The sequence below is a fragment of the Lampetra planeri genome, unplaced genomic scaffold, assembly GCF_965212315.1.
Source record: "Lampetra planeri unplaced genomic scaffold, kcLamPlan1.2.h2 scaffold_2092, whole genome shotgun sequence".
NCBI lineage: Eukaryota > Metazoa > Chordata > Hyperoartia > Petromyzontiformes > Petromyzontidae > Lampetra > Lampetra planeri.
Genome location: NW_027614853.1, coordinates 1 through 19,676, shown reverse-complemented (window position 1 = coordinate 19,676; position 19,676 = coordinate 1). Strand labels below are relative to the sequence as shown.

The window sequence follows — 19,676 nt, the reverse complement described above, 5'->3', positions numbered from 1 at the left end:
ACACCCACACACACTCACCACACACACCCACACACACACTCACCACACACACACACTCACCACACACTCACCCACACACACCCACCACACACACCCACCACACACACCCACCACACACACCCACCACACACACTCACCACACACACACTCACCACACACACCCACCACACACACCCACCACACACACACTCACCACACTCACCCACCACACACACCCACCACACACACCCACCACACACACCCCACCACACACCCACCACCACACACCCACCACCACCCACCACACACACCCCACACACCTCACCCACCACACACACTCCCCACCACACTCCCACCACACACACTCACCACCCACACATCCACCACCACCACACACACACTGACCACACACACCCACCACACACCCACCACACACACTCACACACACCACACACACTCACCACACACTCACCACACACACCACACTCACCACACACACCACTCACCACACACACTCACCACACACACCCACCACACACACCCACCACACACACCCACCACACACACACACCCACCACACACTCACCACACACACTCACACACACCACAATCACTCACCACACACTCACCACACACGCTCACCACACACACTCACCACACTCACCCACCACACACACTCACCACACACACTCACCACACACACTCACCACACACACCACACACACTCACCACACCACACACACACTGACCACACACACTCACCACACACACCACTCACACACACACACCCACCACACACCCACCACACACACTCACACACACCACACACACTCACCACACACTCACCACACACACACACCCACCACACACCCACCACACACACTCACACACACCACACACACTCACCACACACTCACCACACATACCACACTCACCACACACACTCACCACACACTCACCACACACACCACACTCACCACACACACACTCACCACACACACCACTCACACACACACACCCACCACACACACCCACCACACACACCCACCACACACACTCACCACACACACTCACACACACCACACACACTCACCACACACTCACCACACACACACTCACCACACACACTCACCACACACACTCACCACACACACCACACTCACCACACACACACTCACCACACACACACTCACCACACACACTCACACACACTCACCACACACACCACACTCACCACACACACACTCACCACACACACTCACCACACACACCACACTCACCACACACACCACACTCACCACACACACACTCACCACACACACTCACACACACTCACCACACACACACTCACCATCGCCGAGCGAGATGTGCACTCTGTCGGCACGCTGAAGCTCGCTGTAGGAGGAGATGGAGCTGAATCTCCGCTGGGCCCAGGACAGCGCCGCTCCCGGCTCTGCGGGGACCTCCCTGGAGGAGTGGTGGCGCAGACAGCGACCCGTGCAGAGCCACACGGAGCCCGGGCTGACCTAGGGGTCATCATCATCAGCAGTGGCATCATCATCAGTATCATCATCATCAGCTCCCGGCTCTGCGGGGACCTCCCTGGAGGAGTGGTGGCGCAGACAGCGGCCCGTGCAGAGCCACACGGAGCCCGGGCTGACCTAGGGGTCATCATCATCAGCAGTGGCATCATCATCAGTATCATCATCATCAGCTCCCGGCTCTGCGGGGACCTCCCTGGAGGAGTGGTGACGTAAACAGCGGCCCGTGCAGAGCCACACGGAGCCCGGGCTGACCTAGGGGTCATCATCATCAGCAGTGGCATCATCATCAGTATCATCATCAGCTCCCGGCTCTGCGGGGACCTCCCTGGAGGAGCTGTGGCGCAAACAGCGGCCCGTGCAGAGCCACACGGAGCCCGGGCTGACCTAGGGGTCATCGTCATCAGCAGTGTCATCATCATCATCAGCAGTGTCATCATCAGCAGTATCATCATCAACAGCAGTGTCATCATCAGCAGCAGTATCATCATCATCAGTGTCATCATCATCATCAGCAGTGTCATCATCAGCAGTATCATCATCAACAGCAGTGTCATCATCAGCAGCAGTATCATCATCATCATCAGTGTCATCATCATCAGCAGCAGCAGTATCATCATCAGCAGCAGTATCATCAGTATCATCATCATCAGTATCAGTGGGGAAGACAAAGACGGCCGGGAGTGGGTGGTTGTTTACCACCTGACCCCCTCGAACAACACTTGCCCGCCCCTCCCCCCCCCACAAAGGCTATACCGGGGGTGTATGGGGGGGGGTGAGCGATGTAAGGATGGGTAGGGGTGGTGGTGGGTGGTGGTGGTAGGGGTGGTAGTGGTAGGAGTGTAACCCTTGGCCGTGGGGTCACGCAGGTCAGAGGTCGCAACCGGGTACCCGATACCCGTACCCTACCCGATACCCGGCTACCCGTACCCGGCCGGGTACGGGTAGCCGTTTGCGACCCTGGTGCGGCCGGGTACGGGTACGGGTAGGCCGTGAGTCACTGGTGAGTCACCGTTTGTTCTTCTTGGTTCTTTCGGTAAAGTCACGTAGAATGTAAATAATAAAATAAATAAAGCTATTTTTATGCTTTTTATTTTATTATTTCCATTCTACGTGACTTTACCGAAAGAACCAAGAAGATGAATCCCTGCAGTCACGAAAGCTTTAGGGGTACCCGTTTGCGACCCTGGTGCGGCCGGGTACCGGTACGGGTACGGGGGGGGTAAGGAATCAAACCCCGTTTGCGACACTCTGACGCACATGCAGCGTGTTGACCAGGTCGCTGTTCAGGCCGCTGGCCGACAGCCGCCACTGGATCCCCGTGACCCGCTGGGCCGCCACCAGAACCAGCGCCAGCGGCCTGCGCTGGACTCCGCGGGCCCGCACCGACACGCGCACCACAGGCTGCTGCTGGGGCCGCTGCTGAGGCCGCTGCTGGGGCCACTCGGCCTGCGGGCCCAACGCAGAGACACGGAGATATTGTTGGGGCCAATGCCGCACACGCCAGCCACGTTGGGCTGTAGCGTGAACGTTGGGGGGGCGAGTGCTGTGATCATACAGACATATATATATACACACACATACATACACACACGCATATACACACACACACACATACACACACACACATACACACATAGACATACACATACATACACACACACATACATACACATACATACATACACACACATACATACACATACATACATACGCACACACAGACATACACATACACGCATACATACACACATACATACACATAGACATACATACATACACACACACACAGACATACACACACATACAGACATACACACACACACATAAACACATACATACACATAGACATACACATACAGACAACAACAACAACCGCCATTCGCCACTAAGTGGCGGTGACGTCACCACGACGCTAAACGGCTTTTGTTCGGCCGGATCGAGGGGGCTAAACGGGCGCGGCACGGGCTAGAGAAGAGATGGAGTGATGTGGTACAGGAGGACGTGGAGCTGAGTGGACTTGCCGATGACTGGTACCAGCGGTGTCAAGATCGGCCTCTGTGGAGGAGGCTCGTGAAGGACGCTACTGGGCAGTTGGAGGCAGTCGCCCTCCAACAACAACGGAGGGCGGAGGAGCGACGCTCACAACAACGAGCGGAGCGCCGGGTGGCTAAAGCACAGCAAGTTGGCACAGTAGGGGGCACAGGTGGTGCATCAGCCAGTCATCTCGGTCATCTCGGTCAGTCGACCCGTGGCACTTGGGTCTGCCCCGTGACCTCCTGCCAGCGGGCGTTCGACACTTCACGTGGCCTCAGGGTGTACATGGCCTGGCACAAGCGTCGTGGTGATGCCACATACAGACACACACACATAGACATACACACATACATACACACACATAGACACACACATACATACACACACATACATACACATACATACACACACACACATAGACACGCAAATAAATACACACACATAGACACATACATACACGCACACACACAGACACATACATACACACACATAGACACATACATACATACACACATACATACACACACACATACACACACATACACATACATACACACATACATGAGTGGGTGAGTGGGTAGGTGAGTGGGTGGGTAGGTGGGTGAATGGGTGTGTGAGTGAGTGGGTGGATGAGTGAGTGAGTGGGTGGATGAGTGAGTGAGTGAGTGGGTGAGTGGGTGAGTGGGTGGGAGGGTGGATGAGTGGGTGGGTGGGTGAGTGGGTGTGTGAGTGAGTGAAGAGTGAGTGAGTGGGTGGGTGAGTGGCTGAGTGAATGAGTGAGTGAGTGGGTGTGTGACTGAAGAGTGAGTGTGTGAGTGGCTGAGTGCATAAGTGAGTGGGTGTGTGAGTGAAGAGTGAGTGAGTGAGTGGGTGAGTGGATGGATGGGTGGCTGGGTGAGTGAGTGAGTGGGTGGGTAGGTGAGTGGGTGGGTAGGTGGGTAGGTGGGTGAGTGGGTGTGTGAGTGAGTGAGTGGGTGGATGAGTGAGTGAGTGGGTGAGTGAGTGGGTGGGTGAGTGGGTGAGTGAGTGGGTGGGTGAGTGGGTGGGTGGCTGGGTGAGTGGGTGAGTGAGTGAGTGGGTGAGTGAGTGGGTGAGTGAGTGGGTGAGTGAGTGGGTGGGTGGCTGGGTGAGTGGGTGAGTGAGTGGGTGAGTGGGTGGGTCAGTGGGTAGTTCAGTGGGTGAGTCAGTGGGTGGGTCAGTGGGTGGGTCTGTGGCGATGATTGAAACCAAAGTGCGGATAAGACGGCCGATCGTCTGGTGACTTACTCACCTGGGTAGGTGGGTTAGTGGGTAGGTGAGTGAGTGGGTGGATGAGTGAGTGGGTGAGTGGGTGGGTCAGTGGGTGGGTCAGTGGGTGGGTCTGTGGCGATGATTGACACCAAAGTGCGGATAAGACGGCCGATCGTCTGGTGACTTACTCACCTGCCCCCCCCAAGCTGCCCCCCACTCTCACCTGGCCAGGTAAGGGCCCCAGAACGATGATGTGCACCTCGGGGTCTACTGCGGACCGCGACCGGCCGAGGCTCACGCAGCCAAGTGGTGCCTCCATCTTCCGCTGGGACACCTGGACGGGGTGCAGGGGTCCCACGGGAACCAGTAGGGGGCACGGCCCCCCACTCGCTGTGGGGGAAACAAAAGGGCGGGGGGTAGTGGGGGGAGAGGGGGCGGGTGGCGGAAGAGTTAGAACGAGCACGCTAACAGATATACCAACAGGCGAATATATATAGCAACATGCTAACACGCATACACCACCACGCTCATAAACACTCGCTAACACACTAACACACGTATACCAACACGCTAGCAAACATAACAACCGCCATTCGCCACCTCTTGGTGGCAAGCTCCAGATTCAGCAGCAGTGCCTCCAACTCCTCCTCTGAGTGACCAGCAATTACCAGATCACCGGCATACATAACGTGGTTGAGCAATACAGAGCCATCCCTTGACCGCACCTGGGCATCGATCAGCCTCCCATTGTATCTGTACCAAATGGAAATTCCTTCGGTACAGCTATTGAAGGCTTCACGAACTACGTGGTCAAAATAGATGTTAAATCCCTGTCGCACCCCAAGGTGTACAAGAAATGGCTCTGACTCCCGGCCACGTAGTTTTACCTGGGCCCGCTCACCATCATGAAGGTCCTTAATGAGCGTGAGCAGAGGGTCAGGGACTCCGAAAGCATGAAGAACAACCCAGAGCCCAGGCCTACTGATGGTATCATAGGCCTTGACCAGGTCAATAAAGCGGAGATGTAGGTCTTGTTGGAATTCCCTACACCTCTGCTGTAGCAAACAGACAGAAAATATGGCATCTGTGCAGGACCGCCCTTTCCTGAAACCGCATTGGGGTTCCGCAAGCCTCTCCTCAGTGTGCCTGGCAAGGCGATGTTGAATAATCCTTGCCAGGACTTTTCCCGGCACACTGAGGAGTGAGATGCCCCTGTAGTTGTTACAGTCTGTGCGGTCTCCCTTCTTAAAGAGGGGGACCACCAGGACATCCTTCCAGTCCTGCGGAAACCGTCCAGTGGTCCAGACTGTTGATATGATGTCATGATGGGCAGTCTGTGCACAAACGCCACCCTCCCTCAGCATTTCGCTCTCTGCCCTGGTCTCAGACTCTGGATAGCCTTCAGTACTTCCTCAACAGATGGCACCACAGACAGCCACTCACAGGGGGTGACTTCCTCTTCTAATATTTGAGGCATTGCAGCCTCAGCAGGGTCTTCCCCACTTTGTCCCACGATGACTTCCATTTGGAGGGATTTCCCCTCCCCCAGGACTTCACAGAAATGTTCAGCAAATCTGCAAACCTGTTCCTGGGGGTCGGAGATTGGATCACCGTTTTTTCCCCTAATGATGGTAATAGGTGTGGTGCTGCAGGTTACTTTTTTGATGGAATTAAATAGTGATTTGTGATCGCGGGCAATTGAGGCAGATTCCATCTCCTCAGCAACCGGCGACCACCACCCATCCTTGCAGCGCCTCACGGCTCGATGAACCTCCGAGCAAAGGCTGTGGTAAGCCTCATTCTCCGACGTGGGATGCTGTAGCCGATGAGAGTGGGCCTGTCGCTTTTTAAATCCTTTATATTAAGTTCGCTTGCTTGCTTAGGACCGTGCAAATCTTTCGGTCGTTTTTTAACCCACTTCCCGTGATCCAATCGAGCTGACATTTTGCACACAGACTCGTTGTGCGTGACAATGAATTTTCGTGAAAATTTTTTTCCTAAATTTTACACTGTTTAGGGGGAAAATATTAAATATTTCTTTACCAATTGGTTAATGCTGGCACACAATCATCTGACCCATAGGTGGCAGCCATCTCAAGCCAGATGACGAGAGGACTCTAGCCACCCCGATGCCACGCATATAAAGGATTTATAGTGAAAAACTTTGTTTTTACGGGTTAATTTTTTCTCAACTATCCTGAACACCTCCTCTGTCATCCAAGGTCTCTGGGGAGGTCTGGACCGCATACCCAAACCAGCCATTGCAGCTGCCTGAGTCACAGTCCTAAACCTCGCCCATTTAGCCTCGACATCTGGAGGAGTGGGGGACGATGCCAACCCCAGCCGCAAGCGATGATGAAATTCTTGCTTGCAACTTTCATCAGCTAGCTGAGACCAGGCTACCTTAGGTTTGAATGGGGTCCTGGGTGTACACCCACCACCGGAGTGGAAGAATGGCAGGCGCATCTTACAGATGACTAGTCGATGGTCAGACGGTAGATCAGCTCCAAGGTAGGTCCTGGTGTCAAGGACATGGGCCCGCATCTGCTGATCCGTCACTACGTAGTCCAGCAGATGTTCTTGCTTGGATCCGGCGTGCATCCATGATGTTGTGTGGATGCGCCGATACCGGAACAGCGTGTCGGTCATTACAAGTCAATGGGCTGCACAAAAATCTAGCAGCCTCCTGCCGTTGTTATTCAGCTGATCTGGCCCATGCCTTTCAATCACTCCAGACCAGGTGCCAACATCATGACCAACTCGGGAACATATACCAACACACTAATACACATATACCAACACACTAACACACATACACCAACACACTAACACACATATACCAACACACTAACACATACACCAACACACTAACACATACACCAACACACTAACACACATACACCACCACACTAACACATATACACCACCACACTAACACACATACACCAACACACTAACACATACACAAACACACTAACACACATACACCACCACACTAACACACATACACCACCACACTAACACACATACACCACCACACTAACACACATACACCAACACACTAACACACATACACAAACACACATACACCACCACACTAACACACATACACCAACACACTAACACATATACCAACACACTAACACACATACACCAACACACTAACACATATACACCACCACACTAACACACATACACCAACACACTAACACACATACACAAACACACTAACACATACACCACCACACTAACACATACACACCACCACACTAACACACATACACCAACACACTAACACACATACACAAACACACTAACACACATACACCACCACACTAACACACATACACCAACACACTAACACATATACCAACACACTAACACACATACACCAACACACTAACACACATACACCAACACACTAACACACATACACCAACACACTAACACATACACCACCACACTAACACACATACACCAACACACTAACACACATACACCACCACACTAACACACATACACCACCACACTAACACACATACACCACCACACTAACACACATTCACCAACACACTAACACACATACACCAACACACTAACACACATACACCAACACACTAACACACATACACCAACACACTAACACACATACACCACCACACTAACACACATACACCAACACTAACACACATACACCAACACACTAACACACATACACCACCACACTAACACACATACACCAACACACTAACACACATACACCAACACACTAACACACATACACCACCACACTAACACACATACACCGACACACTAACACACATACACCAACACACTAACACACATACACCACCACACTAACAGACATACACCACCACACTAACACACATACACCAACACACTAACACACATACACCAACACACTTACACACATACACCAACACACTAACACACATACACCAACACACTTACACACATATACCAACACACTAACACACATACACCAACACACTAACACACATACACCACCACACTAACACACATACACCGACACACTAACACACATACACCAACACACTAACACACATACACCACCACACTGACACACATACACCACCACACTAACACACATACACCACCACACTAACACACATACACCACCACACTAACACACATACACCACCACACTAACACACATACACCAACACACTAACACACATACACCAACACACTAACACACATACACCAACACACTAACACACATACACCAACACACTTACACACATACACCAACACACTAACACACATACACCAACACACTAACACACATACACCAACACACTAACACATACACCACCACACTAACACACATACACCAACACACTAACACACATACACCAACACACTAACACATACACCAACACACTAACACACATACACCAACACACTAACACATACACCACCACACTAACACACATACACCAACACACTAACACACATACACCAACACACTAACACACATACACCGACACACTAACACACATACACCGACACACTAACACACATACACCGACACACTAACACACATATACCAACACACTAATACACATATACCAACACACTAACACACATACACCAACACACTAACACACATATACCAACACACTAACACATACACCAACACACTAACGCACATATACCAACACACTAACACACATACACCACCACACTAACACACATATACCAACACACTAACACACATACACCAACACACTAACACACATATACCAACACACTAACACATACACCAACACACTAACGCACATATACCAACACACTAACACACATACACCAACACACTAACACACATATACCAACACACTAACACATACACCAACACACTAACACATACACCAACACACTAACACACATACACCACCACACTAACACACATACACCACCACACTAACACATATACACCACCACACTAACACACATACACCAACACACTAACACACATACACAAACACACTAACACACATACACCACCACACTAACACACATACACCAACACACTAACACATATACCAACACACTAACACACATACACCAACACACTAACACATATACACCACCACACTAACACACATACACCAACACACTAACACACATACACAAACACACTAACACATACACCACCACACTAACACATATACACCACCACACTAACACACATACACCAACACACTAACACACATACACAAACACACTAACACACATACACCAACACACTAACACATATACCAACACACTAACACACATACACCAACACACTAACACACATACACCAACACACTAACACACATACACCAACACACTAACACATACACCAACACACTAACACACATACACCAACACACTAACACACATACACCACCACACTAACACACATACACCACCACACTAACACACATACACCACCACACTAACACACATACACCAACACACTAACACACATACACCAACACACTAACACACATACACCAACACACTAACACACATACACCAACACACTAACACACATACACCACCACACTAACACACATACACCAACACTAACACACATACACCAACACACTAACACACATACACCACCACACTAACACACATACACCAACACACTAACACACATACACCAACACACTAACACACATACACCACCACACTAACACACATACACCGACACACTAACACACATACACCAACACACTAACACACATACACCACCACACTAACACACATACACCACCACACTAACACACATACACCAACACACTAACACACATACACCACCACACTAACACACATACACCACCACACTAACACACATACACCAACACACTAACACACATACACCAACACACTAACACACATACACCAACACACTTACACACATACACCAACACACTAACACACATACACCAACACACTTACACACATATACCAACACACTAACACACATACACCAACACACTAACACACATACACCACCACACTAACACACATACACCGACACACTAACACATACACCAACACACTAACACACATACACCACCACACTAACACACATACACCACCACACTAACACACATACACCACCACACTAACACACATACACCACCACACTAACACACATACACCACCACACTAACACACATACACCAACACACTAACACACATACACCAACACACTAACACACATACACCAACACACTAACACACATACACCAACACACTTACACACATACACCAACACACTAACACACATACACCAACACACTAACACATACACCAACACACTAACACACATACACCAACACACTAACACATACACCACCACACTAACACACATACACCAACACACTAACACACATACACCAACACACTAACACACATACACCGACACACTAACACACATACACCGACACACTAACACACATACACCGACACACTAACACACATACACCGACACACTAACACACATACACCGACACACTAACACACATACACCACCACACTAACACACATACACCACCACACTAACACACATACACCGACACACTAACACACATACACCACCACACTAACACACATATACCAACACACTAACACACATACACCAACACACTAACACACATACACCACCACACTAACACACATACACCACCACACTAACACACATACACCAACACACTAACACACATACACCAACACACTAACACACATACACCAACACACTAACACATACACCAACACACTAACACACATACACCAACACACTAACACACATACACCAACACACTAACACACATACACCAACACACTAACACACATACACCAACACACTAACACATACACCACCACACTAACACACATACACCAACACACTAACACACATACACCACCACACTAACACACATACACCGACACACTAACACACATACACCACCACACTAACACACATATACCAACACACTAACACACATACACCAACACACTAACACACATACACCACCACACTAACACACATACACCACCACACTAACACACATACACCAACACACTAACACACATACACCAACACACTAACACACATACACCAACACACTAACACATACACCAACACACTAACACACATACACCAACACACTAACACACATACACCACCACACTAACACACATACACCACCACACTAACACACATACACCACCACACTAACACACATACACCAACACACTAACACATACACCAACACACTAACACACATACACCAACACACTAACACACATACACCAACACACTAACACACATACACCAACACACTAACACATACACCAACACACTAACACACATACACCACCACACTAACACACATACACCAACACACTAACACACATACACCAACACACTAACACACATACACCAACACACTAACACATACACCAACACACTAACACACATACACCAACACACTAACACACATACACCAACACACTAACACACATACACCAACACACTAACACACATACACCAACACACTAACACACATACACCACCACACTAACACACATACACCACCACACTAACACACATACACCACCACACTAACACACATACACCAACACACTAACACACATACACCGACACACTAACACACATACACCGACACACTAACACACATACACCGACACACTAACACACATACACCGACACACTAACACACATACACCAACACACTAACACACATACACCGACACACTAACACACATACACCGACACACTAACACACATACACCACCACACTAACACACATACACCACCACACTAACACACATACACCACCACACTAACACACATACACCAACACACTAACACACATACACCGACACACTAACACACATACACCGACACACTAACACACATACACCGACACACTAACACACATACACCGACACACTAACACACATACACCAACACACTAACACACATACACCGACACACTAACACACATACACCGACACACTAACAACACATACACCGACACACTAACACACATACACCAACACACTAACACACATACACCAACACACTAACACACATACACCAACACACTAACACACATACACCAACACACTAACACACATACACCAACACACTAACACACATACACCAACACACTAACACACATACACCGACACACTAACACACATACACCACCACACTAACACACATACACCGACACACTAACACACATACACCAACACACTAACACACATACACCGACACACTAACACACATACACCAACACACTAACACACATACACCGACACACTAACAACACATACACCAACACACTAACACACATACACCAACACACTAACACACATACACCAACACACTAACACACATACACCAACACACTAACACACATACACCGACACACTAACACACATACACCACCACACTAACACACATACACCGACACACTAACACACATACACCGACACACTAACACACATACACCACCACACTAACACACATACACCAACACACTAACACACATACACCGACACACTAACACACATACACCAACACACTAACACACATACACCAACACACTAACACACATACACCGACACACTAACACACATACACCAACACACTAACACACATACACCAACACACTAACACACATACACCACCACACTAACACACATACACCGACACACTAACACACATACACCGACACACTAACACACATACACCGACACACTAACAACACTTGACCAACAAACGCAAAAGCTTCCCTACATCCATACCAAACACACAAAGACAAAGATCCCTCCCACCCGTATAACCTCAACAGACCACTGGGGCAAGTGCTGCTAGCGAGCGGTAAGCACGAAGCGATGGCCAGCACCACGCCCGGCCGCCTTTGTCTCCCCCCGCCCAGTGGCGATGTTTACCGCACGTCGCACCAGGGACTCGTGTTGAGGCTGAGTCGACCTAGGGGAGGCCCAGAACCGGTTTAACATCACCGGTGTTGGCCGTGAGCGAAATCAAACTCAGGTGACCGGGTTCATAGCGCAGCGCGCTCACCGCTACACACACACACTCACCACTACACACACACCACTACACACACACACTCACCACTACACACACTCACCACTACACACACACACTAACCACTACACACACACACTCACCACTACACACTCACCGCTACACACACACACTCACCACTACACACACACCACTACACACACACACTCACCACTACACACACTCACCACTACACACACACACTAACCACTACACACACACACTCACCACTACACACTCACCGCTACACACACACACTCACCACTACACACACACCACTACACACACTCACCACTACACACACCACTACACACACTCACTCACCACTACACACACACTCACCACTACACACACACACTCACCACTACACACACACTCACCACTACACACACACCACTACACACACACCACTACACACACACACTACACACACACACACACACTACACACACACTCACCACTACACACACACTCACCACTACACACACACCACTACACACACACACTACACACACACACACACACTACACACACACACTCACCACTACACACACACACTCACCACTACACACACACACTCACCACTACACACACACACTCACCACTACACACACACCACTACACACACACACTCACCACTACACACACACACTCACCACTACACACACACACTCACCACTACACACACACACTCACCACTACACACACACCACTACACACACACACTCACCACTACACACACACACTCACCACTACACACACACACTCACCACTACACACACACACTCACCACTACACACACACTCACCACTACACACACACACTCACCACTACACACACACACTCACCACTACACACACACACTCACCACTACACACACACACTCACCACTACACACACACCACTACACACACACACTCACCACTACACACACTCACCACTACACACACACACTAACCACTACACACACACACTCACCACTACACACACACACTCACCACTACACACACACACTAACCACTACACACACTCACCACTACACACACACTCACCACTACACACACACTCACCACTACACACACACACTCACCACTACACACACACTCACCACTACACACACACACTCACCACTACACACACACTCACCACTACACACACACACTCACCACTACACACACACCACTACACACACTCACTACTACACACACACACTCACACTACACACACACACTCACCACTACACACACACACTCACCACTACACACACACCACTACACACACTCACTACTACACACACACACTCACTACTACACACACACACTCACCACTACACACACACACTCACCACTACACACACACACTCACCACTACACACACACACTCACCACTACACACACACACTCACCACTACACACACACACTCACCACTACACACACACACTCACCACTACACACACACCACTACACACACTCACTACTACACACACACACTCACCACTACACACACACACTCACCACTACACACACACACTCACCACTACACACACACACTCACCACTACACACACACCACTACACACACTCACTACTACACACACACACTCACCACTACACACACACACTCACCGCGACACACACACACTCACCACTACACACACACACACTAACCACTACACACACACCACTACACACACACACACCACTACACACACACACTCACCACTACACACACACACACTCACCACTACACACACACTCACCGCTACATACACACACACCGCTACATACACACACACTAACCACTACACACACACACTCACCACTACACACACACACACAATCACCACTACACACACTACTACACACACATACCACTACACACACACACACTCACCGCTACACACACACACCACTACACACACCACTACACACACACACACCGCTACACACACACACTCATCGCGACACACACACACACCTCTATACACACACACTCACCACTACACACACTCACCACTACACACACACACTAACCACTACACACACACACCGCTACACACACACACTCATCGCTACACACACCACTACACACACGCACACCCCGACACACACTACTACACACACTCACCACTACACACACACACTCACCACTACACACACACACTCACCACTACACACACACACCTCTACACACACACTCATCCACTACACACACACACCACTACACACACACACCACTACACGCACACACTCACCACTACACACACACACTCACCACTACACACACTCACCACTACACACACACTCACCACTACACACACACACTCACCACTACACACACTCACCACTACACACACACGCTCACCGCTACACTCACACACTCACCACTACACACACACACACACCACTACACACACACACTCACCACTACACACACTCACCACTACACACACACGCTCACCGCTACACTCACACACTCACCACTACACACACACACACTAACCACTACACACACACACCACTACACACACACACTCACCGCTACACTCACACACTCACCACTACACACACACTCACCACTACACACACACACTCACCACTACACACACACACACCACTACACACACACACTCACCGCTACACTCACACACTCACCACTACACACACACTCACCGCTACACTCACACACTCACCACTACACACACACACACCACTACACACACACACTCACCGCTACACTCACACACTCACCACTACACACACACACACTAACCACTACACACACACACCACTACACACACACGCTCACCGCTACACTCACACACTCACCACTACACACACACACACTAACCACTACACACACACACCACTACACACACACGCTCACCGCTACACTCACACACTCACCACTACTACACACACACACTCACCACTACACACACACACTCACCACTACACACACACACTCACCACTACACACACACACCTCTACACACACACTCATCCACTACACACACACACCACTACACGCACACACACTCACCACTACACACACACACTCACCACTACACACACACGCTCACCGCTACACTCACACACTCACCACTACACACACACACTAACCACTACACACACACACCACTACACACACACACTAACCACTACACACACACTGACCACTACACACACACACCGCTACACACACCGCTACACACACACACCGCTACACACACACACACACTCACCACTACACACACACACACACACTCACCACTACACACACACACACTCACCACTACACACACACACTCACCACTACACACACACACTCACCACTACACACACACACTCACCACTACACACACACACTCATCACTACACACACACACTCACCACTACACACACACTCACCACTACACACACACCACTACACACACACACTCACCACTACACACACACACTCACCACCACACACACACACACAACTACACACACACCGCTACACGCACGCCGCTACACACACGCACACACTTGCCCCAACAGGCGTGCGTAGGCTACACGGGGGACCTTTTGTTGTTGTGTTTGCGGCTCGATCCGTTGGCGTCGGGTTTCGCGTGCCATGTCAGATAACGGGGAACACGCCAACCCAGACAGCCCAGTCACACACAGTGACACACACACAGTCACACACACAGACACACACACAGACATAGCCCAGTCACACACACACATACACACACATACACAGTCACACACACATACACACACATACAAACATACATACACAGACACACACACACATACACACACACAGACATAGCCCAGTCACACACACACACACAGACATAGCCCAGTCACAGACACACACACAGACATAGCCCAGTCACACACACACAGACACACACAGACACACACACTTACACACACATACAAACACATACAAACATACATACACACACTAACATACACACACATACAAACACATATACACATATATACACATACACACACATACAAACATACATACATACACACACACAGATACTAACAAACACACACATACACACACATACACACATACATACACACACTAACATACACACATACACACACACAGATACACACATACATACAAACACACACACAGACATACACACACAGACACACACACGCATACACATACACACACACATACACACACATACACACACACATACACACACATAAACATACACACACACACACACAAACATACACACACAGACACACATACACACACACACAAACATAAACAACAACAACAACCAACATTCGCCACTAAGTGGCGGTGACGTCACCACGACGCTTGTGCCAGGCCATGTGCACCTTGAGGCCACGTGAAGTGTCGAACGCCCGCTGGCAGGAGGTCACGGGGGCAGACCCAGGTGCCATGGGTCGACTGACCGAGATGACCGAGATGACTGGCTGATGCACCACCTGTGCCCCCTACTGTACCAACTTGCTGTGCTTTAGCCACCCGGCGCTCCGCTCGTTGTTGTGAGCGTCGCTCCTCCGCCCTCCGTTGTTGTTGGAGGGCGACTGCCTCCAACTGCCCAGTAGCGTCCTTCACGAGCCTCCTCCACTGAGGCCGATCTTGACACCGCTGGTACCAGTCATCGGCAAGTCCACTCAGCTCCACGTCCTCCTGTACCACATCACTCCATCTCTTCTCTAGCCCGTGCCGCGCCCGTTTAGCCCCCTCGATCCGGCCGAACAAAAGCTGCTTAGGCATGCGGTGGCTGGGCATGCGGGCTACATGACCCAGCCAACGCAGCCTTGCCTGCCGGAGGAGCTCACCGATGAGACTTTGCCCAGATCTTTCAAGGACTTGTGAGCTCCTCACACAATCCAGCCTGGTTAAACCCAGGATGGATCGTAGGCAGGCCAGCCTAAATGTTTCCAACCGGCGAAGATGCTCCACTAGGGGGGTCCACGTTTCGCAAGCGTAGAGAAGGGGAGGGGAATGACCGTGGCCGAGAAGACCTGAAGCTTCGTGCGGAGCGACAGACCAGGTAGCTTCCACACAGCGTTACGCAGCCGATGAAAAGATATTGCCGCTCGACTGATTCGGAGTGAGACCTCTGCTGATAAACTGGAGCCGGTCATAAGCACACTGCCCAGATACGTGAAACTCTCCACTCTCTCCACAACTGCCCCATCACCGATTGGGAGTTGTGGGGGGTGAAGTGTCCGATGCTTCATATACACACACACACACAGTCACACACACAGCATATATACACACACACCCATACATACACACAACATATACACACACATAATATACACACACACATATACAAAGATCCCCATATAGCTGGCGTGTTGTTTAGATCACAAACCCCTTACTAAGTGGCTGTGTCGGGTGGTGGAGGGTTACGACACAACGTTCATACACTTACGCGATCTCACCCAAAAACCTTCACTACGATTAATATTGTCCGCGACACCCAACGCGTTAAAGTGGAGACTCTTTTGACTTTTTGAAGCTATTAACAAACCACATGTGTTGTTGTTGTCGCGTTACAGCGATTAGCCGTTCCTTTTCCATTAAAAAACGATGGTGGGGAGCCAAGTGTGGTGGGGGGGGGGGGCAGGTGAGGTGGTGGGGGGCAGGTGAGGTGGTGGGGGGCAGGTGAGGGGGGGGGGGCAGGTGTGGTGAAGGGGGGGGGGCAGGGTGTGGTG

At 49.8% G+C, this 19,676-nt stretch overlaps 1 protein-coding gene across 4 annotated transcripts; it reads right to left on the bottom strand.

Moving 5' to 3' along the window:
- Positions 1-372: 372 nt before the first annotated feature.
- On the bottom strand, positions 373-18,125 carry LOC144740375 (transforming growth factor beta receptor type 3-like). Of its 4 annotated transcripts, none has more exons than XM_078623231.1 (4): positions 7,259-10,298; positions 5,011-5,177; positions 2,781-2,969; positions 373-1,505 (listed from the first exon to the last, which is right to left on the bottom strand). In XM_078623231.1, exons 1-4 carry the CDS (start codon positions 7,434-7,436, stop codon positions 1,302-1,304), a joined length of 738 nt encoding a protein of 245 aa, XP_078479357.1. In that variant the 5' UTR covers positions 7,437-10,298; the 3' UTR covers positions 373-1,301. The 4 variants fall into 4 exon arrangements, 3 of the variants coding, with proteins under 3 accessions (XP_078479357.1, XP_078479359.1, XP_078479360.1); XM_078623233.1 differs by having other exon boundaries at positions 373-1,640; positions 7,259-10,295; XM_078623234.1 differs by having other exon boundaries at positions 373-1,907; positions 7,259-8,362.
- Positions 18,126-19,676: the final 1,551 nt, after the last annotated feature.